Source organism: Camelina sativa, chromosome 1 (genome assembly GCF_030686135.1).
Source record: "Camelina sativa cultivar CO46 ecotype springtype chromosome 1, ASM3068613v1".
Lineage (NCBI taxonomy): Eukaryota > Viridiplantae > Streptophyta > Magnoliopsida > Brassicales > Brassicaceae > Camelina > Camelina sativa.
Genome location: NC_141880.1, coordinates 7,206,915 through 7,231,718, shown reverse-complemented (window position 1 = coordinate 7,231,718; position 24,804 = coordinate 7,206,915). Strand labels below are relative to the sequence as shown.

The following is a 24,804-nucleotide window of genomic DNA, read 5'->3' as shown; positions in this document are numbered from 1 at the left end:
TGTGTCGGTGAGTGTGAGAGAATGGGGAACGTGATTACCGGGAAACCGGAGGGGGCGGTTTGGGAGTGAAATAGAGATTACAGGCTGTCTGCCTGTCTCTTTACTCTTTTATTGAAGGGTCCACACTGGCCAGTGGCCACCGGTAAAAAGACAACATAGAATTCTTCTTTTTTTAGCTTTTCAGCAGTGTCGGCTATGTTGTCAATATAAGACTCATGGTGGAATGGTCTAAATCTGATCTTGTCCGATCTGAAAAGGCAAAAAAATAAAACTGTACAGTTTCGCCGATCTGCGAAGATCTTGTCCGGCCAGGAGTATTATTGGGCTTAAATGGGCCAAAGACCTTGCAAATAAACGAAATACCACCAGGACTAGAAAATTTATAAGTCTATCACTACGACGTTGACCCAACGAAGAAGAAGAAGTTACCCGCAAAAAGGATGACGATGATGTCCGATCTTCCAAGGGAATTGGCAGAGGATGTGATCATAAGACTTCCGATGACATCTATGAGAGCAGTGCGGTCTGTTTGCAAAGAGTGGAACACTTTATCCAAGGATCGCTTCTTTACGAAGAAACACATTGCTCAAGCAAAAGCTGCAGCAGCAGAGGAGTTTAAGGTGGTCATGGTGATGGATTCTCGTGTCTACTTGATGGGCATCAATCTTTATAAGGACGTTGACCCAACTATAAACTGTCACGCTAAACTTATTAGCCTAGACGATTCCAATCGAGTCGATATATCTAGAGTTTATCACTGCGACGGTTTAGTCTTATGCATCACAAAATACTTGACTAGGCTCGTTGTATGGAACCCGTATTGGGGTCAAAACTTGTGGGTCAAGCCCCAAAGACTTCACCATAGTCCGAACATGTATAAGTATGCTATTGGATACGAGAATAGCAAATCAGGCCGAAGCTACAAGATTTTGAGACATGCTGAATCTAAGAGTCTTGTCGAGTACAGTATCTACGAGTTAAACTCTAACTCATGGAGCGACGTTCTTGATGTCACTTGCGACCTGTATATACATTTTTATGCACGTGGCGTTTCTCTCAAAGGAAATACTTAATTGTTTGCTGAATGTAATAAATCGGAAGTGACCCATAGTTTTTTGATCTGTTTTGATTTTACAAGAGAGAGGTTTGGACCGCGTCTTCGTCTGCCGTTTATCCCTTATCAAGAAGATACCGTGACTCTTTCTAGTGTTAGAGAAGAGCAACTTGCTGTCTTGTTTCAGCGCTGGGACAGTTTACAGATGGAGATTTGGGTTACGGTTAAGATTGAACCAGAAGTGGTGCTGTGGAACAAGGTGTTCTTAAGTGTTGATATGGAACCACTCACTGGTTTTCAGTTTGGAGTTACAGAAGGGAGTTTCTTCATTGACGAAGAGAAGAAAGTCGCTGTAGTTTTTGATAAAGATAAAGATAAAGACAATGACGAGGTGAAGACTCCCCGTCGCAACACAGCTTATATCATTGGAGAGGGTGGATATTTCAGAGAAGTGGATCTTGGAGAAACTTCAGAAATTCATGATTGCCCACTTGGATGCTCATATGTTCCAAACTCAATGCAGATCAAGCAAAGAGGCAAAAGGAAAAAGAATCTGATAATTTACGCTACCTACCTAAATCTCTATGTCTTGCTTTGCTTTGTGAGGTTTCTTCTTCGAATAATATTAGTCAAATATTTATTTGTTTTGATCGCATAAGAAGTTTGAAAAAAAAAAACATTTATAATGATAAAAACGTACTATTTGATGAAGGGAATATAATGTTGGGTTTCCAAAGTTGTTGACATGCTTCAGAAGTTGAATCCTATCACAAAGTGTCCAATTGCATCAATCCAATTTGATGAAGTTGTTGACATGTTTCAAAACTTGAATCCTAACACATAAAGTCGTTGACATGTTTCAGAAGGTTGAATCCTCTCGCAAGTGTCTTCATTGCATCAACTCCAACTCCAATTCGAGGGTTAGATGGATGAGTTTGCCTTGGTCTTCTGATCTTAGATTTGATCAACCAAAATCTTGGTCCGCTTATTCCAGAGAAGCCTCAATTATTACTGGTTTGTTATACATTCATTTGTTTGAGTGTGACATCTCCCCGTCTGTGTAATGATATATTAATTTCAAGTATATAAAGTATCTAAATAAATTATAATAATAAAAAAAGGTAAATGCGTGCGTGGATATTGAAAAAATAAAAGTGTTAAAAGAAAAATGCAAGTTCAAAATAGTACGATGCTATTATTCTTTCAGAGTGTGTGGGATTGGCTATGGCCAGTTGTTGTAGCTGAAAATGTCCAATGGTTTTACTAATCACAAAAGGCAAAAGTGCAAAAAATCTTAAAACGGCTTCCATCACATACCCAAACATGAATAGTCCACTTAACATCAACGACCATCACCAGCACCCCTTTCTCATGGGCAAGTTCTATCCACACAGTATGTTGTAGTAATGGTTTTCCAGTTAGTTGCAATCCCTATATGTTGTTAACAAAAAAAAGATTCATCTTCATCATATCAAATATATATATATATATATATATATATATATATAATTCAAAACAATAATAAAATTGACAAAAAAAAAGTTAGTGAAAAAATGAAAACGACAAAAAAATTTGGAAACTCAACATTTTTCAAGATATTATCTTATATGTTATAATCTCATAAGGAATAATTTTACCGTCCTCATCAAAAAATATACTAATTAATTATATAAAATAAAACATTACAAACATTCTCCAAAAGATTACAATATTTTACATAATTACAACATTTTAAATTAACTTTTCAAAAAAAAATTACTTGATGTGTTAAGGCAAATGTATTTTCGACAAGAGGTATCTACAAATATTATTTCTAACAATTTCTTTATTTTTAATTGGTTTTTTTTAGGTTTCAGATTTTGATATTTGGATTTTGGTTTTATAAATTTGATACAATTTGGTTGTACCTACTTTGTAATAAATCCGTTTTTGTATTTCAGATATAATGACCTTGCTCCGCATGTTGTTCCTCATTATTTACTAACTCCCATTGGTAGTGAACGAGAGCAAGATCATTATATCTGAAATACAAAGTAGGTACAACAAAAAGTATAAAGTATAAATTTTGAAAATTTATAAAACCAAAATCCAAATATCAAAATCTGAAACCTAAAAACCGAATTAAAAATAGAAAAATTATTAGAAATAACATTTTGTAGATATCTCTTTTCAAAACTACTTTTTGCCCTCTTTTAACACTATTTTATACAATTACAATATGTTAAATTAACTTTTCAAAAAACTTTTATAGGTTTGTATTCTCTGTTTACATTTGTGATATAGTTTTGAGGGGATATAGTTTAATATTTAGAGATTATGGTTAAGAATTTAGTTATTTTAATCATAGAATAGGATATTATTAAAAATAGATAACAAGAGGCTATTTTTAAAAAAAGGTATAGAATAAAAGAAATTCATAGCCTAAACCATATATTAGTTTATTGAAAATTCATCTTAGTGATTAGTGAATTAGAGCTAAAAAAAATTACATCAGGCCCAATCTATTCATCATATCAAATATATATTTAATTTTAGTTGTAATTCAAAATACTAAATTTAAAAAAGTTAGTGAAAAAATGGAAAACCAACATCAATTAATTTAATCGACTATAATAAGAACTTTATCGAAAACCCCTAATCACCATTACATCGATCATCCTTATTGGAACAATGACGAAGATGTCCATGTTTCTTAGGCATGTAAAGCTCTCTAGGAAGCTTCCGTTGACGTCTCTGAGGAGATTCCAATTTGTTTGGAAAAAAAGGAACGCTTTATCAAAAGATCGGAGATTTACAAGAAAGCACCTTGCTGCTCAAGCAAAAACATCAACGAAGAAGAAGAAGTTACCCGCAAAAAGGATGACGATGATGTCCGATCTTCCAAGGGAATTGGCAGAGGATGTGATCATAAGACTTCCGATGACATCTATGAGAGCAGTGCGGTCTGTTTGCAAAGAGTGGAACACTTTATCCAAGGATCGCTTCTTTACGAAGAAACACATTGCTCAAGCAAAAGCTGCAGCAGCAGAGGAGTTTAAGGTGGTCATGGTGATGGATTCTCGTGTCTACTTGATGGGCATCAATCTTTATAAGGACGTTGACCCAACTATAAACTGTCACGCTAAACTTATTAGCCTAGACGATTCCAATCGAGTCGATATATCTAGAGTTTATCACTGCGACGGTTTAGTCTTATGCATCACAAAATACTTGACTAGGCTCGTTGTATGGAACCCGTATTGGGGTCAAAACTTGTGGGTCAAGCCCCAAAGACTTCACCATAGTCCGAACATGTATAAGTATGCTATTGGATACGAGAATAGCAAATCAGGCCGAAGCTACAAGATTTTGAGACATGCTGAATCTAAGAGTCTTGTCGAGTACAGTATCTACGAGTTAAACTCTAACTCATGGAGCGACGTTCTTGATGTCACTTGCGACCTGTATATACATTTTTATGCACGTGGCGTTTCTCTCAAAGGAAATACTTAATTGTTTGCTGAATGTAATAAATCGGAAGTGACCCATAGTTTTTTGATCTGTTTTGATTTTACAAGAGAGAGGTTTGGACCGCGTCTTCGTCTGCCGTTTATCCCTTATCAAGAAGATACCGTGACTCTTTCTAGTGTTAGAGAAGAGCAACTTGCTGTCTTGTTTCAGCGCTGGGACAGTTTACAGATGGAGATTTGGGTTACGGTTAAGATTGAACCAGAAGTGGTGCTGTGGAACAAGGTGTTCTTAAGTGTTGATATGGAACTTCTCACTGGTGGTTTCCAATTTGCAGTCACAGCAGGGAGTTTCTTCATTGACGAAGAGAAGAAAGTCGGTGTAGTTTTTGATAAAGATAAAGATAGAGACAATCACGAGGTGAAGACTCCCCGTCGCAACACAGCTTATATCATTGGAGAGGATGGGTATTTCAGAGAAGTGGATCTCGGAGAAACTTCAGAAATTCATGAATTCCCAATTGGGTGTTCATATGTTCCAAGCTCAGTGCAGATCAAGCAAAGAAATTAGGGGAATTTGAATACTGATTAGTCCATTTAAAGTACCTAAACATAATTATTTATTGTTTGATAAATGTTCGATTTTGTCAATCTTTTAGAAAAGCAAGAGAGAATGGGAAAATGAAACACACGCATATCAGTAATGAGGTTCTTGGTGGCCTCGTACTCACGGTCACGGATGCAGCATAAATGCATGTAGTCAAGTCAACCGATGCATTTGCATTCTCCACGTCAGATTTTACACGATTTCAAGCTTTTACTAGACAATTAGTAGTGTTTACATTTACGTTCTACAGTTCTCATATTCTATAAATCAATAAAAATCGCAAACATTTTATTTTAAGTTTCGTTTGCATTTCAAATATAGACGGTGACTTGATTGATCTTTTCATATATACAAAAGGGAGAGAAAAAGATTTGGAACGAGACGCGAAAGCTTCATGGTGGGTTGTTTGTATGTTGACTTGTAGACCGACGACCAAAACCAAAAAATGATCATCATCATCACAAAGAACACGATCGCCTTTCAAGGTCAAACGATACTACTCGCTTTACACCTTGACCTCATACATTTTTACAACTTTTTAATTATATTCCATCAGAATCATATACTAATAGTAATACTACTACTCTTTTCCATTAAAATACTAGCCGTCTATTTTGGTTTCCCTTTACATGCTAAAAATACCCCCCAAAAAAAAAAAAAAACAAAAACAAAAAGGATGATATTATTTATTTCGTAAACGCATAAGAAAATGAAAGATGTGAAAAAATTATTTACGAAAAGATGGACCAATTAATTTTTTGACCTCAAAACTAATGTGAAAAAGACTTTTGACCTCAAAACGACGACGAATTATAAAATAAGACACAAGTAGAGATAGATGAGTAAGCCAGGAAGGAGAAAACTAAAGTAGCTATCGTGCGCCAGCACGCACCCTATAAATCTATTTTACTGTAAATTTCCGCCGGGAAGAAAAGTCTCTCTCTCTCTGCCTTCTTCTTCACCAACCCCCTAGTCCCTACGCACACGAACAACAACAACAAGAGAGAGAGAGAGAGAGAGAGAGAGAGAGAGAAGAACTAAGACAACCTCTCAAAATCCTTCTTTCTTCATCTGATAGATTCCACTCTTCTTCTTCTTCTTCTGTTTTTGCGTTTTGTTTGGAAAGAGGTAATTTTTGCTATCTTCTTCTCTGTGCAACTAAATTTCTTTTTTTTGGGTCTTTCCTTTTATGTCCGTACATCCGATAAGTTTTGGTTCTTAGGGTTCGATTTCATGCCGATTCGGATGATGTTCACGGATTTTTCGGAGCTTTATTTATAAGTTATATATCCATTTTTTTACGGGGTACGATCGTTGACTTGTGTTAGTCTAGGTCACCCAAAAAATGTCTTGGTCATTTAAGGGTTTTGATCGAATTTTCACTTTCAAATTTTGATTTTTTTGCAAAAAAAAAAAATTGTGAGTCTCTGTTGTTCCTTAAACCCTATAATTTGGAACTTTTTTTTTTGTTTTTTGGGGAAGGTTTTGTCTGAACATTTCTATGTTTGTATGTACAGTCTATATAACAATGGCTATTTTTTGTATCGCGTTTACTATTTTTTTTATCTAGCTCTTTTCTTGTACTCTTTGTTCTGTAACACTAGTTCAGATATTTTTTGCATTTGTTGATGTTTTTGTGTTAATGTTATGATTATGAATGTACTGGACACAGTTTCGTGTGAGGAGAGAAAAAAAGCGTAATGAGCTGTTTTGGTTGCTGTGGTGGTGAGGATTTCCGTAGAGTTGCTGAGACCGGACCAAAACCAGTGCACAACGCAGGAGGTTGCTTTTGTTACCCATATCAGTTTCTCTCTTTTATTATTATTACTCATCCTTTTGGTGGCTAAGTTTATTGAAATTTTTTGTTTGTCTGTGGTTTAAGGTTACAATGGAGGTCACCATCAAAGGGCAGATCCACCAAAAAACCCGCCAGTCATTCAGATGCAGCCTATTGCTGTGCCGGCCATTCAAGCTGATGAGTTGAAGGATGTAACCGATAACTATGGTTCAAAGTCCTTGATTGGTGAGGGCTCATATGGTAGAGTGTTTTATGGTGTTCTTAGAAGCGGTAAGGCAGCTGCCATTAAGAAACTGGATTCTAGTAAGCAACCCGATCAAGAATTTCTCGCCCAGGTAGATGTTACAAATTGTATCATTGCTGTCTTGTTGGGCCTTCATCTCACATATATATATTTCCTCGATGAATTGGTTGCTGTTAGTTAGATACTTGGATACTCATCCTAGAATGTATTTTTCCTGTGCTTTAATAGTTTAGTGCGAAGTCACTCTGTTGGGGTTAGTCTGTCAGTTTGGTTGCTTTGTTACTTACTGACATTTGATTTTTTTTAAACAGGTATCAATGGTTTCGAGATTGCGACAAGACAATGTTGTTGCGCTTCTTGGCTATTGCGTTGATGGTCCACTCCGTGTTCTTGCTTATGAATATGCTCCGAATGGATCTCTTCATGATATTCTTCATGGTAAGTTACTAATGTAAACTATTATACCAGTAAGAATGGGATATGTGAAACTATAATCGAAGGAAGATGCACACCATTTTCTGGAATTTCTGATGGAAAAACTAATGAAACGTGGTGAATTCATTGGTGCAGGTCGAAAAGGTGTTAAAGGAGCACAGCCAGGTCCTGTTCTTTCGTGGCACCAGAGAGTCAAAATTGCTGTTGGTGCAGCTAGAGGACTCGAGTACTTGCATGAGAAGGCAAATCCTCATGTTATCCACCGAGACATCAAATCCAGCAATGTACTTTTGTTTGACGATGATGTTGCCAAAATTGCTGATTTTGATCTGTCCAACCAAGCCCCTGACATGGCTGCACGCCTTCACTCAACCCGTGTACTCGGAACCTTTGGCTATCATGCTCCAGAGTAAGACCCTTTAGATGCTTCATTTATATTGAACAGTGATAACTGATATGTTTTGTTTAGACTAATCCATGTGGGTACATTAAACTCGTCCTCAGAAACTTTTGTTATCAGTATCTAATGTTTTAAGGCACTAATTCGTCTAAAACCTTTTTTTGGTTCTGCAATGTAGGTATGCAATGACGGGGACATTGAGCACAAAGAGTGATGTCTACAGTTTTGGGGTTGTTCTGCTGGAGCTCCTCACAGGTCGTAAGCCAGTTGATCATACCTTACCGCGTGGACAGCAGAGTCTCGTGACATGGGTAATATACCCTTCTCTCTCTAATTCTTGTTTACTCATATTGATAAGAAAATCTGAGAAAAGACATGATTTATTTAATCTATTAGGTGTAGTCATTCTTTTCTAGAAAGAAATTTGTTTGGATGAAGGTGGGTTTCTGTGAGTGAACCATTTTTGAAGCAAAGTCTGATTGCTTGTGAGATATTAGAGACTCTGAAATTTCTCTAGAAACGAAAACTGTACCTGGTAATAAAACTTTTGTCTGTCTCAGGCAACCCCTAAACTGAGTGAAGACAAGGTAAAGCAGTGTGTTGATGCAAGACTAAACGGAGAATATCCTCCCAAAGCTGTTGCCAAGGTAATGTCCCCCATAATCTTGTTATGCTCCCTCACTGTTGCAGTAGAAAAGGTTTATCAGGACATGACTTAGAAACTGCTTTGCCATCCGTTGATTACCTGTTGGTGTGTTCCCTAGTATAGAGTCCTAGACTGAGATACAAAATGTCTTTTTCTGATGCTAGGATACGATTTTCGAGTCTGATTTTTGGTTTTTTTTTCTCTTATGACTCGGTGTGATCAGCTGGCTGCGGTTGCTGCCCTGTGTGTGCAATACGAAGCAGACTTCAGGCCAAACATGAGCATAGTGGTAAAGGCTCTTCAGCCTCTGCTCAATCCTCCTCGCTCTGCTCCTCAGACTCCACACAGGAACCCGTATTAAATATGCTCCAATCTGAGTTCACCCCTTGTGATCACTATTTCATTTGTTTTTGTTTGAATCCATTTGTGTAAATTTGTGAAATAGGCTTTTTATTTCTCTCATAAAACCATGCCACTTCACTGAGATTGCTCTATTTTTATATTTATGTCATGCCTGTGATGTAAGTGTCTACTAATTTTACAATATGCGAGGAAAGAGATATACAAACACTCTTTTTGTGCGTCTGTCTGTACATCATTTTTCTATTTCTAGACATTTAAGTAACTTCAGGAGTTAACTATAATGTACATTTCAGTTACTGGAATTACTGGAAAGAATCTTTAAAGATCCAAATAAAATTCATTTGTAAAAGTATATGTCTGCAACTGACTCTGTATACAGGTAATAAAAAATGCAACAAAGCTATACAAAAGCTCTCTTCTTCTCCATACAAAAGAAACAAATCTTCCTCTTCTCTGTATCTATATATATCACATAATTAACCCATAGAAACAGTAAAGAATCTAAACAATCCCCAAAGAATCTAAATGGTTTCCTCTTTTTAACCTTAAAGTCATAAAAAGGGTCCATGGTTTCTGTTTGTTGCTCAAACCTTTGCATTTGTTATTGTATCATTATCTTTATTCGTGTCTGTGCTTTCTCTATGCATCTCTGCGTTATGGTTTCTCCTTCGTCTCCGTTCCTGAGACATAACATTCATCAAAACATATTATGAACACTCTAGTTTCCACACAAGGAAATCAGTTATGTTTCTGCATTGTCTGTCACTGATGATTGTTACCTCTCTAGGCATCACAGGGAATTCATCTGATTCAAGCATTCGAGCCACTTGACTCATCTTTGGCCTCTTGTCTGCATCAGGATCAACACATCTCAAAGCTGTCAAAAGCGCTCGTTTAAGTTCACTGGTTGATGGTTTGATCTCAAGCTCTTTGTCCACCACTTCCTCAAACTGTTTCTGTTGAACCATTAGCTTTAACCACTCCACCATATGCACCTAAAAATACATTTCAAGAATCGAGATCAACCTCTGATATTAGAGTGTTCCACAATCTAGAGAAAAAAAATGAAAAGTTTTGTATACCTCTTCTTTAGGCCGCGCATAATCCACTGGATACCTTCCAGTAATAGCTTCCAAGAGAACAACACCATAGCTGTAAACGTCGCTCTTCTCATTTAGGAGACCAGAGTTAGCATATTCAGGCGCGACATATCTGAACATTCATCAGTTGAATAGAGAAAAATGTTTCAATAACCAATGCAAATTATGAAAGAGGAAAGTTGTAACTACTGCCACAGTAGATTACTAACCCGAATGTACCCATTACTCGAGTACTGACGTAACTTGAATCAGCTCCAAGCAGTTTAGCAAGACCAAAATCAGATAACTTTGCGTCAAAGTTGTCATCCATCAGTATATTACTCGATTTTATGTCTCTATGCACCACTTTTGGCTCAATAGCTTCGTGAAGATAAGCCAGCCTATGTAAACAAATGCAATCCATGCATTCTCATGAGATTGCATTACAAGAAAAACAAGAATCATCGAGTGCTATGAGAGGGGGCTTACGCTTTTGCAGTGCCAACAAGAACTTTGATCCGAGCCTCCCACGTGAGATGACCTTTGTGACTCATGTCTCCATGAAGCCATTGCTCTAAGTTCCCATTGTTCATGTACTCATAAACCAGCATCCTATGTGTTCCTTCAACACAATATCCAAGAAGCCGAACTAAGTTCTTATGCCGGACATGTCCTATAGCTTCCACCTCAACTCTGAAATCTTTATCGGCTTGCCCTCTAAGTGTAAGAAAAAAAAAAAAAACATCAGTTCCATATCAGAGGTGAGTATTGTAAAGACAAAGAAAGGTATCGTTAGAAATCTTACGGATTGTTAAGCAACTTTTTGACAGCCACAGGGGCTTTGTTAGTCAGAGTTCCATGGTAAACAACTCCGTATCCACCATCACCAATGATATTCTCCTTGTGGAAATGGTTAGTCGCGAGTTGAAGGTCACGGAGGGTGAACCAATGGCCCCAACCAATGTGAGAAACCTCAGGAAGACCCAAGAGAGGTGAAGCTGCTGTTGTTGAGGGAGTACTAGGAGAAACAGAGGTTTTTTTCTCCAAAGAACCAGAGAACTTATCGCCATTCTCAATGTCCTCACCGAACTTCTCATCTAGAGTTTGGTGACAAGTACCATTGTTGTTAGCTGAAACATGATCAACACTTATTTCTTTGATTTCTTCAGTAAGCCGAGGGCTTTGAGTTACAGGAAGAGTTGTGGCATTAGATCTCTTGGATTTTTTACGGAAGCTGAGCCATACTGAAATGGCGAGGATTACAACGAACCCTGCAAATAGAGCAATCACTATGATCTCCCACAGTTCAAGAGCGCCGTATCTCTTGGTTAGAGATTGTTTCAGCTGAGATGTCATGTTTCACAAAAAGACCTGTATGTGTATATATGTACCTGCAGAATATTGAAATGGTTTTATCAAATGGAATCAAAGTTGAATGTTCACAGAACAATGAATCCAAACTAAAACATAACAGATCAGGGTAAGGAAGAAGAAACAGAAGCTAATGGTGAGGCTTGAGTCAATCTTAACAGAAGCATTGAAAAAATTGTAATATAAATGAAGCAGATCAACAAGGGGTTTAAGCTAATATACAAAAACATCAGCTTTGACACCAAAGGAGCTAAAACGGAACAGAATCAAATAGAGCAATGTAAAAAAAAAACAGAGTATATAGGAAAATTTAATCTCATCCTGAGAAATCAAGAACATATAAATCTGATACTACCAATGACTTGAAGTAAACAAAAACTTTGTGCTGTAAAATATATATATATATATATATATATATATTACAACTGCCATAATCATCCAAAAGTCGTAATCTTAAACTCTAGAAACCATTGAAATTCCAGAAACAGATCTCGTTGAGCTAATATGAGTAATTTATTATCGTGAGAAGCTAATAGGTCTAAAAAACCCCAGAAAGCAAGAAACTTTTAGGCTTCCAACGCAAAGCCACAAGACAAAAATAAAACCTTTGAAACTACAGAGAATCAAAAAGTACCATACTGTATGGTTTTAAAAGTGACACAATACCTGCTATTGGAACCAATTTCCTCTGTTTTTTACTTTCTATTTCCGGTAAGAAGATGGAGGAGACTAGAGAGCTCAGGTTAATAAAGGAAACACATAAACGAAACAAGAAAAATAAGCAGTGAGATTATAACACCATATTGAGAAATCTTGAGAGAGATCTTTGTAGGGTTTTCATAGGTGGTGGGGAAAGAAAGAAATGAGGGAGGGAAATAGAGAGAAGCTTAAGTTTTGAAGCTTTCTTTGATGTTTCTTCTTCTGGAATATTTTTTTCTTATGCTTGTGTGCTGTTTTTTGCTTTTTTATTTTTTTCGTCCTTTTCTTCTTTTTATTCCTAGTTTTTTTTTTTCTAAATTAACTAATCAATTTTCCTTTTTGTGTTCAAGATTTAATGAATCATTTTTTCGGCCATTTAAATTATTTATTTACTTTTTCATTTATTTATTAGGTTTTAGCAAAACTTTTTTATAAAATAATAGAGAAATGTTCTCTCTCTCTCTCTCGTTCTTTTTTTTTCTTTTGTTAAAACTGTTAAGTGTTAACCCTTTATTGGATAGTTTTGCTAATTTTCAAAAAGTAAGCCCACTATACGATTTTAAACCTTAATTAGAGCAAATATACGTTAAGTACATTTTAATTAAAAGTTCAATATATATTACTCAAAACTTTTACGCTTCCTTAAACAAAAAGAAAGGTTATATATATATATATATGCATATGTAATGTACACTTTAGTTGTTGAGAAGAAAAAAAACATGAGGATATGATATGAATTATGATGATAGGAAGATGACGAAGCTATAGACCGTGATTGGCGACGACAATTTTCAAAAGAAAGAAGTGTTTACACTGTTAATCTTTATTTAAATAATAAGTCTTGTAAAATGTGTTGCTATAGTTAATAGGGAAATTTCGGTCAACATTATTTATTAATTAGACGTCGCACCTAACTATTTTAAGGTAATAAATTAGTATATTATAACCAGCTTTCCGTTCATTCTTCTTCCTCCACTATGCATTTTTTTTTAATTTATTAAGTAAGTACATTGGTTTTTCGAAGGATTAAACAAAAGGAAACGAGCGGCTTCAATATCAGAATCGTGGATTTTTATTCTTTGAATTCGTTAGAAAAAAAAATAAGAAGAAGAAGACATTAATCAATTGAAACAAACATTTTAAAAAAAAAAATAGAAGATGTGTACGTGGGTCCATTATCGTCATATCGTGTAGAAATTAATTTTGATTAGTCGTGTAAGTAACATATAATAATTGATGTTAATTGGCATGCCATTGAAGGTTAACTAACCAAAGAAGAAGGTGTTGTATCTTATGAAATGTTTCGAAAATAGTTACTTTTTGTCGGCGTGCGTGTAAGAAACAAACGTATTAGGGTTGGAAAACTTGTTTCGTGAACTTATGAGTCACTTATTATTAATCATAATCTTATCGACTAATTAATATAGTCGAAAGCTGAAAGACAATATAGATACTATCATATAACTACTCAAAAACTACTGCAAAAATGACGTGTGTAATAAGTATATACTATGTTTTAGTAGAAGAAAGCTGAGTTATATAAATTAGTTGCACAAAACAAAACAAAATAGGTAAAACTTACACATTTTACAGGGAGGATATGAGGTCTTCATCTATAATTTCAACTAATTTTTGAAACTATGTAACCAACTAATATATATCATGCAAGTTTGTGCTCGTTATTATATATATAAACTTCGGAATTCTATCAGTTTAAATCAATACAATAAAAGTTTTTGGTTTTTCTCTAGAGTTTGACACATCAGCATTGAGAACAATTTTGAAGGTGACACATCAGTTAAAACATGTGACCAATTAAATCAAGACAATTAAAACAGTTCAGCCCAGTTTTTTTTTACCTAGCAACATTCTGAAATATTCACGATTTTAAATTAAAAAAATAACTTTGTCGAGCTCTTCTTCTGCATCGGTTTGGACGAGCGATCCGCTCGCAGAGAACAACAGCAAGCTCACCTCCGATCTGACTTCCCTCATCCACCAGGTTCTCAATTTCATTAAGTTGTTCGAGTATCTTATTCCTTACCTATCTAGTTTTTTCTCCTTTTGATTCTCTTTTACACAAATCACCAAACAAATCGAGAATGAGTTTGTTTACTTGTCTCTGTTTCTGTTTAATTCTATTTTGATGATTGATTTGTTCTGGATTCGTCTTTGTTGATTAGTTTTCAGAACTGGGCTTTGTTCAATTTTAGGCATTTTTTTGTCTTTGCTTTGTTTTTTAATCTTTCTAGGGTTTAGTCTTTGTTTTTATTTCCCTTTTGAAAGGGGTCTTCGTTTTGATTGAATCAATTGTGTTTTCGGTTCATGTTAATATCAGTTTTTTTTCCAGATTTTTGATTGAGATATTCATATAATATGGATGATGAGATTGCAAAGTTCATTAAAAGAGTGAATCCACCAAGGTAAATTGAATTTGTTTTGTTCTTCTTCCATAAGTTATGATCTATCTTTTCGATTTTAGACTGATATTTTCATTTGATTTTCATTTTAGGGTTGTGATCGATAACGAGGTATGCAAGGATTTCACTGTCATTAAGGTAATCAAAATTTTCACCGGGTTAGGTTTGGTTTGAGTAGAATGGAAGAAATGAGTATAATTTTTTTGTGTTTTGTTATAGGTGGATAGTATGAATAAACATTGGATACTTCTGGAGGTTGTTCAAGTTCTCACTGAGCTTAATCTCACCATTAAGAAAGCTTCTATCTCATTTTATGGTGGCTGGTTCATGGATGTTTTCAGTGTTACTGATCATGAACAAAGTCACCAATGATATCGTTCTTGAATATATTTGTACATTAAGTAATAGCGATCATTTTCTTGGTTTATATTCAGTTTTGGTTAGTTTTGATAATACGGTTATCAACTCCTTTTTTGGTGTGTGATTGTTGCAGTGTCTTTGTCTTGATGAGCCTTCTTACTTCAGTCCATCAATGAGATCATCTATTGGTGTTAAACAATATGTCGACTTCTCTGTGATTGAGCTTACAAGAACTGACAGACCTGGTTTGTTTTCTCAGCTTTCGCTGTTATGACGGATCTGCAATCCAATGTAGTAAATATTGAGATATGGATGCATAAAGCAAAAGCAACAGCGGTTTTGCAAGTAACATAAGAAGAAATCTGCTGTACAATCACTGATCCAGATAGGTTATCCAAAATCAGGAAACTTCTTCGTTATGTGCTTACAAGTTGACGTAGTGGCAGAAGATTATGTGAACCGAAAACCATGGTGTCTTCTGCTCTCAATGAAACTCACACAGACCGTAAGCTTCATCAATTGATGTTTGCTTATAGAAATTACGATGAATAGGAGAATAATGTTGATGATGAGGATAAATGTGGCAGAGTAGTTCCAGATGTGGATGTCTCTAATTTGCATGATTTAGATTACTCAATTGTGATGATCAAATGTAAAGGCATATCAAAGCTTATTTTCGATACCGTCTTTTCTTTGACGAAAATGAAATATGTAGTACCAAGTACTAAGTACCATATAAGAAATATTATATCTTTGTTACTAAGTACTAAAGTAAGAAGTTCAATGTATTTAGCAACTACCTAATTATTTATATCTATGTTATTGCATAAACCGTTGTAAAATAAATTACTGAATTATTTTCCATAAATTAAATATGGAAGTACAATGAGAACAAATGAGTTTATGCAAACTGGATTTTTAACCAGGAAAATAAAAACAAAAAGAGAAATATGAAATCAATCAATTCAAAAAATAGTTCAACAAATATTACAAAATTTTCCAACGGATTATGACGATAGTCATTCAAGACGTTCAAATAATCATGAGCTTACGTGAATCATTAATCATGTTTTTTCATTTTAATGATTACAAGGTACCACCAACAAGATACATGTATACGGATAACTCTATGTTGCATTATCAAGAGTCACCTAAAAAAAAGAAGGCATCAATCAAAAATGTCATTTACAAAGAGATATTCAACAATTTCCACGACAAAGACACATGTATTTCCAAACAAAACAAACATAATAGTAATACTTTACCCATTAAATATCTCCAATAAACCAAAATAAAACAAATATATAATGCAAGTGAAGATAACCAAGAAAGAAGAAAATTAAGTCGGAAAAAATAACATTTCATATTTTCCAAACAACTATTCTCGATTATAAAACTCATTTCATAATCTATGGTCTTATGTAAAAAAAACAATGACAATTATTATAAATACTACTAAAATAGGTATTTTTTTCAAAAAATACCACACTTTAGTTTTTTTTCTCCAAAAATAACGTTAAAATGTATTTTTTCCAAAAATACCAAAAAAATAAAATAAAATTTTAATACTAAAAATTAATTCTTAAATTCTAAATACTAAACCCTAGCCCCTAAAAACTATATCCTAAGACTAAACTTATTAACCCAAACCTAAATAAATAAACACCCTTCAAAATCAATTTTTTTTTGCGTTTGTGGTATTTTTGGAAAAAAAAATTGTGATATTTTTGGAGAAAAAAAACTAAAGTATGGTATTTTTGGAAAAAATATTTTTAGTATTATTTTGAGGAATTTCTCAAAAAACAAACAATTATTCTAAATCCAAGTAGGTATTTTACGTTACATAAACAATGCAATTTAGCTATTCTACCAATAATAAAAAGAATACACAAAAAAACCAACAGAGTAGATGCCACTAAATAAAAATTAACATCCAAAATTAATTAAAACAAAACAAAACAACTAACGGTACTAATGGTCCTCCAATACATCTTAATACAAGAAAAAACAAAACTGATTATATTTTACAATTCCATGACAACAATAAAAAAAAACCAGCTAAAAATTATAACAAAAACCAAGACAACATAAAAAATAACCAATGAACATTTTGTCAAAAACTATATTAATAATGATTTTTAATTACAAAAAACACCATACAAAATAATCTAAAAAGTAATATAAAAAACAAAAAGCAATCCCGCGGCGTAGCGCGGATACTATACTAGTACTAATATAAATACATGTGAATACAACATAAATAGAAGTCTTACAATATAAAGAAATGAAAGAACCAATCACTCACTGTGAAGACTCTAACCCGTAAAATTAAGATAAAAATCAAAAGAACTAAACGAGAAATAGAGTTTTATAGTAAGTATTTACAACAAAAAAAAAAAAAAAAAAGAAGAAGCAGCCTTGTAATAATGTTGGCTTTGCGTGTGCTTGACAAAAGTCAACATGAGAGATGGCTTTTGTCTTGCTGCGTGGAATACAAGAGACATACCTTCATCATCATCATTTCACAGCTCGACAAATGATTCTCTATCTCTTTCTCTTCTGTTTTTTTTTTTTTTTTTTTAATCTTTTACATATATAGATGATAGATCCATTATTTTGTTTCCTTCACACGAATTTTTGTACGTCTCCTTCAAACGATTAATATGTTCAACTGTTTATAATAAATATGTAATACTATTAATTTATACATACTTTACATAACATTTCATATATATAATATTAGAATCACACACTTGACTTTCTTAATATCTCTATATATGATAAGTTAATTTTGATATAAATTTTATAGTGTAAAGTTGTTCGTTTAAGACAGTTATCTAACTCCATTTAATAGAACGTCAACGTTCAATTAGAAGACAATCACCATAACTACAGTTGTTTAGCGCATATAACTACGCTTATCTACAACATTTATTTTTGATGTTAGTAACGTGATATCGAAAAACCTTACAAGTTAGCACCAAAAGAAATAAGGAAGGGAATTTTACAACTGCATTTTTCATTTTAAAACTTAAGTTTAATAGTTTTACGAGTTGTATTATATAATGGCAATATACATATATCCATGTTAAAGCTGAGAATTCAAAGTGTACCAATATATATGTATATCATCATAAATCAGATACACTAGAATTTATCCCGCGGTACACCGCGGAGCTATATTTTTTTAGTAAAGAAAAATGTAATTTGATTAGTAAATTAACTATATATGACTAATGTTTTACATATTTTAAATGTATATCCCTTATTATTTATACATTAGTTAATTTATAATTTCTGTGTTTGAATTTTCCCGGTATACCCAGAGATAATTGTTTACATAATCGTAATTTAATTGGATAAGACGAATATTCTAATATTGATGTTGTTAACAAAATAATAAATGAAAATTTAACCCATGTTCTAGCATTTGATTATTAATATTTTAATTTTATACTAATGTTACTATAGCCCGTTTTGAAATATAACCCTATTTGTGAGATTTTTAACTTTTATAAGTCTAAACTTTCATAATATTTTAATTTTTATTAAGTTTAAACATAGAAATAATAATATTTAATTTAAAAAAACGGTGTTAAAATATGAAAAAAGTAAACCAAGTGAAAGATAGAAAATATTATATAGAATTCTGATAAAATAATATTACTGTAAAAATGATATAAGTGTTAATTTTTTTTCTTGAAAAGAACACTATACCGATGGATTTCATAGAACTCAGTTTTATATAATTTTTTTAAGGCACATGACTTCCAATTAACCAATCTAATTTTTGTTTGACTCAAACTTTGAATCCAATCTGATATTGATGGTGCAGTATCGTAATTGTAACTATTTTTTATTAAAAAAAGAGGACATTAAAAAAAAAAAAAAGAGGACAATAAAAAAAGGAAATTTTTAGGAAATTTTATTTAATAATTTTGGTAGAACTAATTAGTTTCTATAAAAACATTTCGAATTTATGTATAACAATTAAACCAAAATATATATGGCATATGCTCTTCTAACAATTAAACCAAATTTATGTATAACAATTAGCTTCTATTAAAAAATAATTAAATATTAAATGTTAATAGCATGCTTGTAAATAGGTTCCAACTCTAGAATTTATTTGCTAAATGTCTCGAAAACATGTATATATAGATAAATACACCTAATTCATGGACTTACACGACGGCAGACGATACTTGGAATTATTGTAATTTAACTTAAAAGGAAACAATATGCTGATTGGTTGTAGTCTTGTAGAGGTATAACAATAATTTAGACTACGCGTAAGAAACAATTGCATGATTAGTGTCCGCCTCCAAAAGCTAACTAACAATGTGGTTTTAGTTGGTGTTGTTGATATTTTATTTCATTAATAAATTAGTTCTTTCTTTTTTTTTTCTTTTCTTTCAAACTTTTGTTTTTCTCTTCGTTGCTGTCTTATTATTTTGTTATTGTCTTGCAGTTGTTGGGTTTACATCAACCTGTCCTACTAGCATATAAGATAGTCCAAAATTAATATATTAGGGTCTTAAGAACAATTGATTTTATAATTTTCTTTGAAATAATAGCAAGGATATTTCAGTGGTTGTTTAAGCTCTATTTTTGTCTCTTAATTATCACATGCATGCATCGATCCGAATCATAACAACAATACTGTCGGAAGTTTGTTCGAAAAAAATATTACAAGTTACATAAAATAGATAATGCGGCCATTGTGGATAGAATTTGAGCTTATTAAGACAATGAGCACTTTTTAAAAAGTGGAGCATAAACTACCCATATCACAAAACCCAAACTAAAGTACCCATTCCTTATTTTTTTCTTTCGAGTGACTATTTTCCTAAGAAGCTCATACAGTTTCTGGTTTATGTTGCCTTTAGTGTCGTACTTCATTGATTTATGTGCTTTACTTTGGTTATTTCGGTTTCGACATGGTCTCGTACATTCAAACCTTATAAAGAAAAGAAAAAAGCATTTCCTCCAAGTCTCCTAATCTAGATATAAGCAGATCTGCTTATATCTTTAGATACTGAAAGTATGAAATGGTATCCTCCGACTCTCCGAGTCATGCTTTGGACTTGTGACCATAATCAGAGAGCAAAAAAGAGATTTATATAAAAAGGTCTAGCTCCTTCGATTAGCTTGGATATATATATAAGACAAAGAGGTTTAAATACAGCAATCAATGCATAAATCAAAACAACTAAGCTAAAGCGTATAGAGATCATCAAGACTCTCATTGCACGTAAGTTTATCATGTCTAGTATAGAAGGAGAGTATTAGAAGTACCGTAATACAATATCTTGTTTATGGTGGTTTAGTGTAGTTAACTGGCGTCTATGCTTTAGTTTGGTTATTTTGTATGGGTTTCGATGTGATTGTACTAAACCTTTTGTGTATCCCCTATTTAATATGTTAGTTTACATTTTGATTACGGCTACATGTAGAAAATCTGAAAATTAATAAGTTAGTTTAATATATGATTTTTAAAAAATTAAAGGAAAATGAGTTGACAACAAATCATCAACAATATGTGACTACGGACACAAATTGGATAGTAATACCAATTAATAAGAAAAAAAGGTAGAATACGACCTCCAATTATAAAATTGGTTAGTATATCACATTCACTTGGTTATCCTTAATTAAATATAATAAACCTCCCAAATCCTCACGTTTCAAAACGTAATATATTCACGATTTAGTAGACCTTAACTCTAAGCCATATTACTTACAAAAAAAACATAACCATATCGATACACATTATCGCATCATCATCGCAGTTTTTTTGTCTGTTTTTAACGGGCTTATCACAAAGTCTTTTGACCCAAACAAAAGTGTAAATTAGGCCCATTGAACCCAAACCTTTAACACTCTTCGCAGGTCTTCTCCACACATATGAGAGATGGAACCGTAGCCGTTTGATTCAGATTCTGCTGATTAGCCTATTCATCTATACCGTTCATTTATATATGTTATAAGTTTATTTTGGTTTTAATTATGGAGAAAAATATAATTAATTTAAAGTTTTCAATCCCGTCTTCTCCAACTAAAACTACTGTAGTTCTCTCTTCTCTCACAAACACTTTGCATTAATAAATCTTCTTTCTTCTTTCTCTGTATCGTTGATTCTGATAGAACCCTCTCTCTCGAGCTCGTGGTTTTTTTTTTTTTGACCTATCATCAGATTCTTCTGGAGTTGCTTAATTTGTTTAATCAGATAGTGTTCGTCTTTGATCTATCGCCACTAGATTTGTTTGCTGATAATTTCATATATTTGCAGTTCTCTCGGCTTATGATCTCGAGGTACTATTAATAATTATCTCCTTATTTTTTTCAGGATCTGATCCAATTCGCTTTTATTATCTGATCGTGATCTCTCGATTTCCTTCTATTTAGGTTTTTTGAGTTTTTTTGAATTATCATGTCGTTGTTGGCTTTGGTTGTGATCAGTTTTGGGATTTTTTTTGCGTGTTGTGAATCCAATTGCATTGTTTAGATTCCGTCTAATGTCTTATGAAGGATTTGTTTCTTATTGTTGAGCTCGTTAATGGGAGTGAGTAGGGCTCTCTCAACTGTTCCTTTGATACTTTGCTCTTAACGCGGAAACTTAGATAAATCTGCATTGGCTAACAAAGCTTTTGGTTTTTTTGGGTTTCAGGTAATGGTCACGGAGCTGTTGCACCTGGTTTATTTAGGGATACTGCCCTGTTTTGGTACTGTTGCACTGTCAACAAACTGATTATCAAAGAACTTTTGCCCTACGGAGATTTTTTTTTTGTTCTTTTGCACTGAGGAGAGGGGACGAGGGAAGATGGCAAAGATGATAAACAAGACGCTTGTTCTTACTTATATCTACTTGCTCATCTACATTATACTTTCTTCTGGAGTTATACTGTACAATAAGGTGATTTTTTAGAGTTAACTATCTAATGTTTACACATATATGTGTTGGTTGCAGATTTGTTGGATTTTTGAATGTTACATACTTTGTTTCCGATTTAAGAATTTGATGTTTGACTTATATAGCATGTTGTGTTTCTGACATGGAACCATAACCAAAAACCTTTTTTTTTTTGTATCAATGGGTGTTGAGTGTACTATTAATCTATTATTTCCTAGTCTCCCTGTCTACATGGGATGATAGTATTGTGATGTAACGTCAGGTGTTTGATATGAGAGGGCTAACTATAGCTGTTTCTTGTTTCAGCTTTTATTTAAGTAGGTTCTGTCTTCTAAATCGTGTCCCTTCTGTTGCTTTTAATTGCAGTGGGTTTTATCCCCAAAGTACTTCAATTTTCCACTTCCTATAACGCTGACAATGATCCATATGGGTTTTGCTGGATTCGTGGCTTTCCTTCTTATTCGCGTGTTCAAGGTATCCTAAACTCAATGAATATGGAGTATGCTTATGCATCTTATGTAATGCTCTCTTGTAAAATATATGATCTTGTTTATGGATCCTTAGACTCCTTTTGCTAGTGCGGTGATAAGTTTTTCCTCTGTTATGTAGGTTGTAGCTCCGGTTAAAATGACATTTGAAATGTAAGCCAGCTTACTCGGTATTTTTCATCTATTTTATATTGTTCTCTTGTATGTAAGCCCATCGCCTCTCCATTTTGACACTCTTTTTGGGTCCAGATACGCAACCTGTGTTGTACCTATAAGCGCCTTCTTTGCATCAAGTCTCTGGTAAGTTCCTTCTGTAGACAGTAACATAGTTTATTAATGATCTTCTTCTGAATACTCTTTTTAATTGCTGAATCGGTCATCGAGCTCTGGAAAACTCGTTCTTTTCTAGGTATCATTGCTTCCCAACTGTCTCTTCACTATCATACATTCCCCTTTGTGCAGGTTTGGCAATACTGCGTATTTGCACATTTCTGTTGCCTTCATTCAGATGCTTAAAGCTCTAAGTATGTGAAGGCTTTAACATTTTGGATACAAATCTATTTTGGTATAGACTTTCTGTTCATTTTACAAATGATATTAATACATGGCTATGAATTTCAGTGCCAGTAGCAACATTTATCATGGCAGTTGTTTGCGGCACTGACAAACCAAGGTGCGACGTGTTCTCGAACATGTTGCTGGTCAGTGTTGGAGTTGTGATATCCTCTTATGGGGAAATTCATTTCAATGTCGTTGGCACATTCTACCAGGTGACAGGCATCTTTGCTGAAGCACTTAGACTGGTGCTAACTCAAGTTCTTCTCCAAAAGAAGGGTTTGACATTGAACCCTATTACCAGCTTGTATTACATAGCTCCCTGCAGGTATATCCACCCCTGATTCTGCTCAAACAGTTACATTTCATCAATAATAAGATTCATTACCAAACCATGGTTCCAGTTCGTCTAACTATATTATGTTACACTATCTTCTCTCATTATTACTTATTGCTAGATGTCAAGTTCTGCTTCCTCTACTACAGTTCAGCACACATAATCTTTTCCTTGACATGCTATGCTTCAAATTTGTGCAGTTTTGTTTTTCTGGCCTTACCTTGGTATGTGTTGGAGAAACCCACAATGGAAGTTGCACAGATCCAATTTAACTTCTGGATATTCTTCTCCAATGCTCTATGTGCTCTTGCCTTGAATTTCTCCATATTCTTAGTAATCGGGAGAACAGGTGCAGTAACCATCCGGGTGGCTGGTGTTCTCAAAGACTGGATTCTCATAGCCCTATCGACTGTCATTTTTCCTGAGTCCACAATCACTGGGCTGAATATCACTGGATACGCGATAGGTAGATTTCTTCATATCACAACAAATGTGATTGCTATAAACATCTCGTTGTCCTCCTTGACTGTTTGTTTCTCACATAACTATCTATACTTGTCATCTGTTTTGACACAGCGCTATGTGGTGTTGTTATGTACAATTACATAAAAGTAAGGGATGTCAAGGCGTCTCAACCAATTCCTGACAGTCTTCCAGATCGAATCAATAAGGTCAGTCAAACATTCCCGATCCCTAACTCTCTAGCAGGTAGAGGTTATGTACCCGGTTGATCTCAGGCTTGTTTTAGGTTCTCGCTAATCCATAAACAGTGTATCTATAAGCCGTCTTAGAAACCTGATAGCCTCCCATATTAACAGATATGGTTTAATCACAATAATATCATCGTCCTTCCTAGAGAACCTCTAAACTTGCAAATTACTATGTGGATCCAATGACTTTTTCCTTTCTTCTAAATGTAACAACTGATGGACACAATCATTACACAGGAGTATAAGATGGAGAAGAAGTCTTCGGATAAATTCAGTCCTAACGACTGTGGAAATCCCAAGAGTAGGAGCTGAGATAAACGACGAGGAAGCCCCTTTGATCACGTCCCGGTTGTCTCATATTGGTCGGACACAGCTCGGAAATCACGCGGTCTAAGATGTTGGTATACACGTATAATAGACATTTTGCTTCCCAATTTGTTTTTTTTTTTTTGTTACTTAAAAAATGATACCGAAAAAGAAGCTGCTGCAGCATCTAGACCGTCTGTCTTGGTGTCTCAGGTGAAAAATGTCCCTTCAAAATCCAAATTTATTATGAAATAGAATAGCGGAGATTATTACCGATGATTATTAGGTTGAAAAATGTCAGAGTCGTATATTCGTTTGTAGTGAATTGACGTTTCAAGTTATATATTTATGGTCTTCATTTTTTCCATCATCAGTTATGTTCTAACTTTTGAGCAGAAGCATCTTTTCTTTGAAGTCGATTGTTTAAAGTTCGTAATATATCTCTTGAAGGTAAATTCCGATTGGAAAGAGTAGTAATATCAGTTCTCCGGTAATAGAAAGGCGAAACAATTAAGGTTACAATAATTTCATAAACACTCATGGTCAGAACTGAGTTGGTACTTTTTAATCACG

General features: G+C 34.0%; 5 protein-coding genes and 3 pseudogenes across 8 annotated transcripts; 7 read left to right on the top strand and 1 right to left on the bottom strand.

Moving 5' to 3' along the window:
* Window positions 1–256: 256 nt before the first annotated feature.
* Window positions 257–2,010, top strand: LOC104782191 (putative F-box protein At3g17620 pseudogene; annotated as a pseudogene). Its single transcript, XR_015559007.1, has one exon. The product of XR_015559007.1 is annotated as a putative F-box protein At3g17620 pseudogene (transcript).
* A 1,903-nt stretch (window positions 2,011–3,913) lies between these two features.
* On the top strand, window positions 3,914–5,556 carry LOC147949634 (F-box family protein). The gene is made up of 2 exons (XM_087509749.1): window positions 3,914–4,391; window positions 5,489–5,556. The coding sequence occupies exons 1-2, from the start codon at window positions 3,914–3,916 to the stop codon at window positions 5,554–5,556; spliced, it is 546 nt and encodes a 181-aa protein (XP_087365875.1).
* LOC104705246 (putative F-box protein At3g17620 pseudogene) lies at window positions 4,582–5,071 on the top strand (annotated as a pseudogene).
* A 391-nt stretch (window positions 5,557–5,947) lies between the features above and the next one.
* Window positions 5,948–9,213, top strand: LOC104782181 (protein CYTOSOLIC ABA RECEPTOR KINASE 1). Of its 2 annotated transcripts, none has more exons than XM_010507046.3 (8): window positions 5,948–6,235; window positions 6,780–6,889; window positions 6,990–7,240; window positions 7,461–7,587; window positions 7,720–7,993; window positions 8,163–8,295; window positions 8,545–8,631; window positions 8,854–9,213. In XM_010507046.3, exons 2-8 carry the CDS (start codon window positions 6,808–6,810, stop codon window positions 8,989–8,991), a joined length of 1,092 nt encoding a protein of 363 aa, XP_010505348.1. In that variant the 5' UTR covers window positions 5,948–6,235; window positions 6,780–6,807; the 3' UTR covers window positions 8,992–9,213. The 2 variants fall into 2 exon arrangements, with proteins under 2 accessions (XP_010505348.1, XP_087309132.1); XM_087453006.1 differs by lacking the exon at window positions 5,948–6,235 and adding an exon at window positions 6,260–6,412.
* A 97-nt stretch (window positions 9,214–9,310) lies between these two features.
* Window positions 9,311–12,470, bottom strand: LOC104782169 (putative receptor-like protein kinase At3g17420). 2 transcript variants are annotated; one of them, XM_087452998.1, is made up of 7 exons: window positions 12,110–12,470; window positions 10,878–11,463; window positions 10,562–10,789; window positions 10,303–10,473; window positions 10,076–10,205; window positions 9,773–9,988; window positions 9,311–9,673 (listed from the first exon to the last, which is right to left on the bottom strand). In XM_087452998.1, exons 2-7 carry the CDS (start codon window positions 11,426–11,428, stop codon window positions 9,578–9,580), a joined length of 1,392 nt encoding a protein of 463 aa, XP_087309124.1. In that variant the 5' UTR covers window positions 11,429–11,463; window positions 12,110–12,470; the 3' UTR covers window positions 9,311–9,577. The 2 variants fall into 2 exon arrangements, with proteins under 2 accessions (XP_087309124.1, XP_087309127.1); XM_087453001.1 differs by lacking the exon at window positions 12,110–12,470 and adding an exon at window positions 11,867–12,043.
* A 1,533-nt stretch (window positions 12,471–14,003) lies between these two features.
* Window positions 14,004–15,674, top strand: LOC147949633 (ACT domain-containing protein ACR5-like). Its single transcript, XM_087508619.1, has 4 exons — window positions 14,004–14,144; window positions 14,493–14,565; window positions 14,655–14,700; window positions 14,782–15,674. The coding sequence occupies exons 2-4, from the start codon at window positions 14,519–14,521 to the stop codon at window positions 14,932–14,934; spliced, it is 246 nt and encodes an 81-aa protein (XP_087364745.1). The 5' UTR covers window positions 14,004–14,144; window positions 14,493–14,518; the 3' UTR covers window positions 14,935–15,674.
* On the top strand, window positions 15,050–15,726 carry LOC147949632 (ACT domain-containing protein ACR5 pseudogene; annotated as a pseudogene).
* A 5,205-nt stretch (window positions 15,727–20,931) lies between these two features.
* Window positions 20,932–24,510, top strand: LOC104782154 (putative sugar phosphate/phosphate translocator At3g17430). Its single transcript, XM_019246786.2, is given in 11 exon segments — window positions 20,932–21,237; window positions 21,593–21,838; window positions 22,202–22,309; window positions 22,445–22,476; window positions 22,573–22,623; window positions 22,786–22,847; window positions 22,945–23,206; window positions 23,416–23,681; window positions 23,792–23,886; window positions 24,163–24,228; window positions 24,230–24,510. Coding segments are annotated over 10 exon segments (1,125 nt in total). The 5' UTR covers window positions 20,932–21,237; window positions 21,593–21,745; the 3' UTR covers window positions 24,320–24,510.
* The last annotated feature ends 294 nt before the right edge of the window (window positions 24,511–24,804 follow it).

Excerpts from the sequence above, each read along its gene's own strand:
- LOC147949634 (XM_087509749.1), top strand. The coding sequence starts at position 3,914 with ATGACGATGATGTCCGATCTTCCAAGGGAATTGGCAGAGGATGTGATC. Across the intron at positions 4,392-5,488 it reads GAATAGCAAATCAGGCCGAA|ACGCGAAAGCTTCATGGTGG; the intron begins GCTACAAGATTT and ends ATTTGGAACGAG.
- LOC104782181 (XM_010507046.3), top strand. The coding sequence starts at position 6,808 with ATGAGCTGTTTTGGTTGCTGTGGTGGTGAGGATTTCCGTAGAGTTGCT. Across the intron at positions 6,890-6,989 it reads ACCAGTGCACAACGCAGGAG|GTTACAATGGAGGTCACCAT; the intron begins GTTGCTTTTGTT and ends CTGTGGTTTAAG. Across the intron at positions 8,632-8,853 it reads CTCCCAAAGCTGTTGCCAAG|CTGGCTGCGGTTGCTGCCCT; the intron begins GTAATGTCCCCC and ends CGGTGTGATCAG.
- LOC104782169 (XM_087452998.1), bottom strand. The coding sequence starts at position 11,428 with ATGACATCTCAGCTGAAACAATCTCTAACCAAGAGATACGGCGCTCTT. Across the intron at positions 10,474-10,561 it reads CTTGTTGGCACTGCAAAAGC|GCTGGCTTATCTTCACGAAG; the intron begins GTAAGCCCCCTC and ends TTGTTTACATAG. Across the intron at positions 10,206-10,302 it reads CGAGTAATGGGTACATTCGG|ATATGTCGCGCCTGAATATG; the intron begins GTTAGTAATCTA and ends ATGAATGTTCAG.
- LOC147949633 (XM_087508619.1), top strand. The coding sequence starts at position 14,519 with ATGGATGATGAGATTGCAAAGTTCATTAAAAGAGTGAATCCACCAAG. Across the intron at positions 14,566-14,654 it reads AAAAGAGTGAATCCACCAAG|GGTTGTGATCGATAACGAGG; the intron begins GTAAATTGAATT and ends TTTTCATTTTAG. Across the intron at positions 14,701-14,781 it reads AGGATTTCACTGTCATTAAG|GTGGATAGTATGAATAAACA; the intron begins GTAATCAAAATT and ends GTTTTGTTATAG.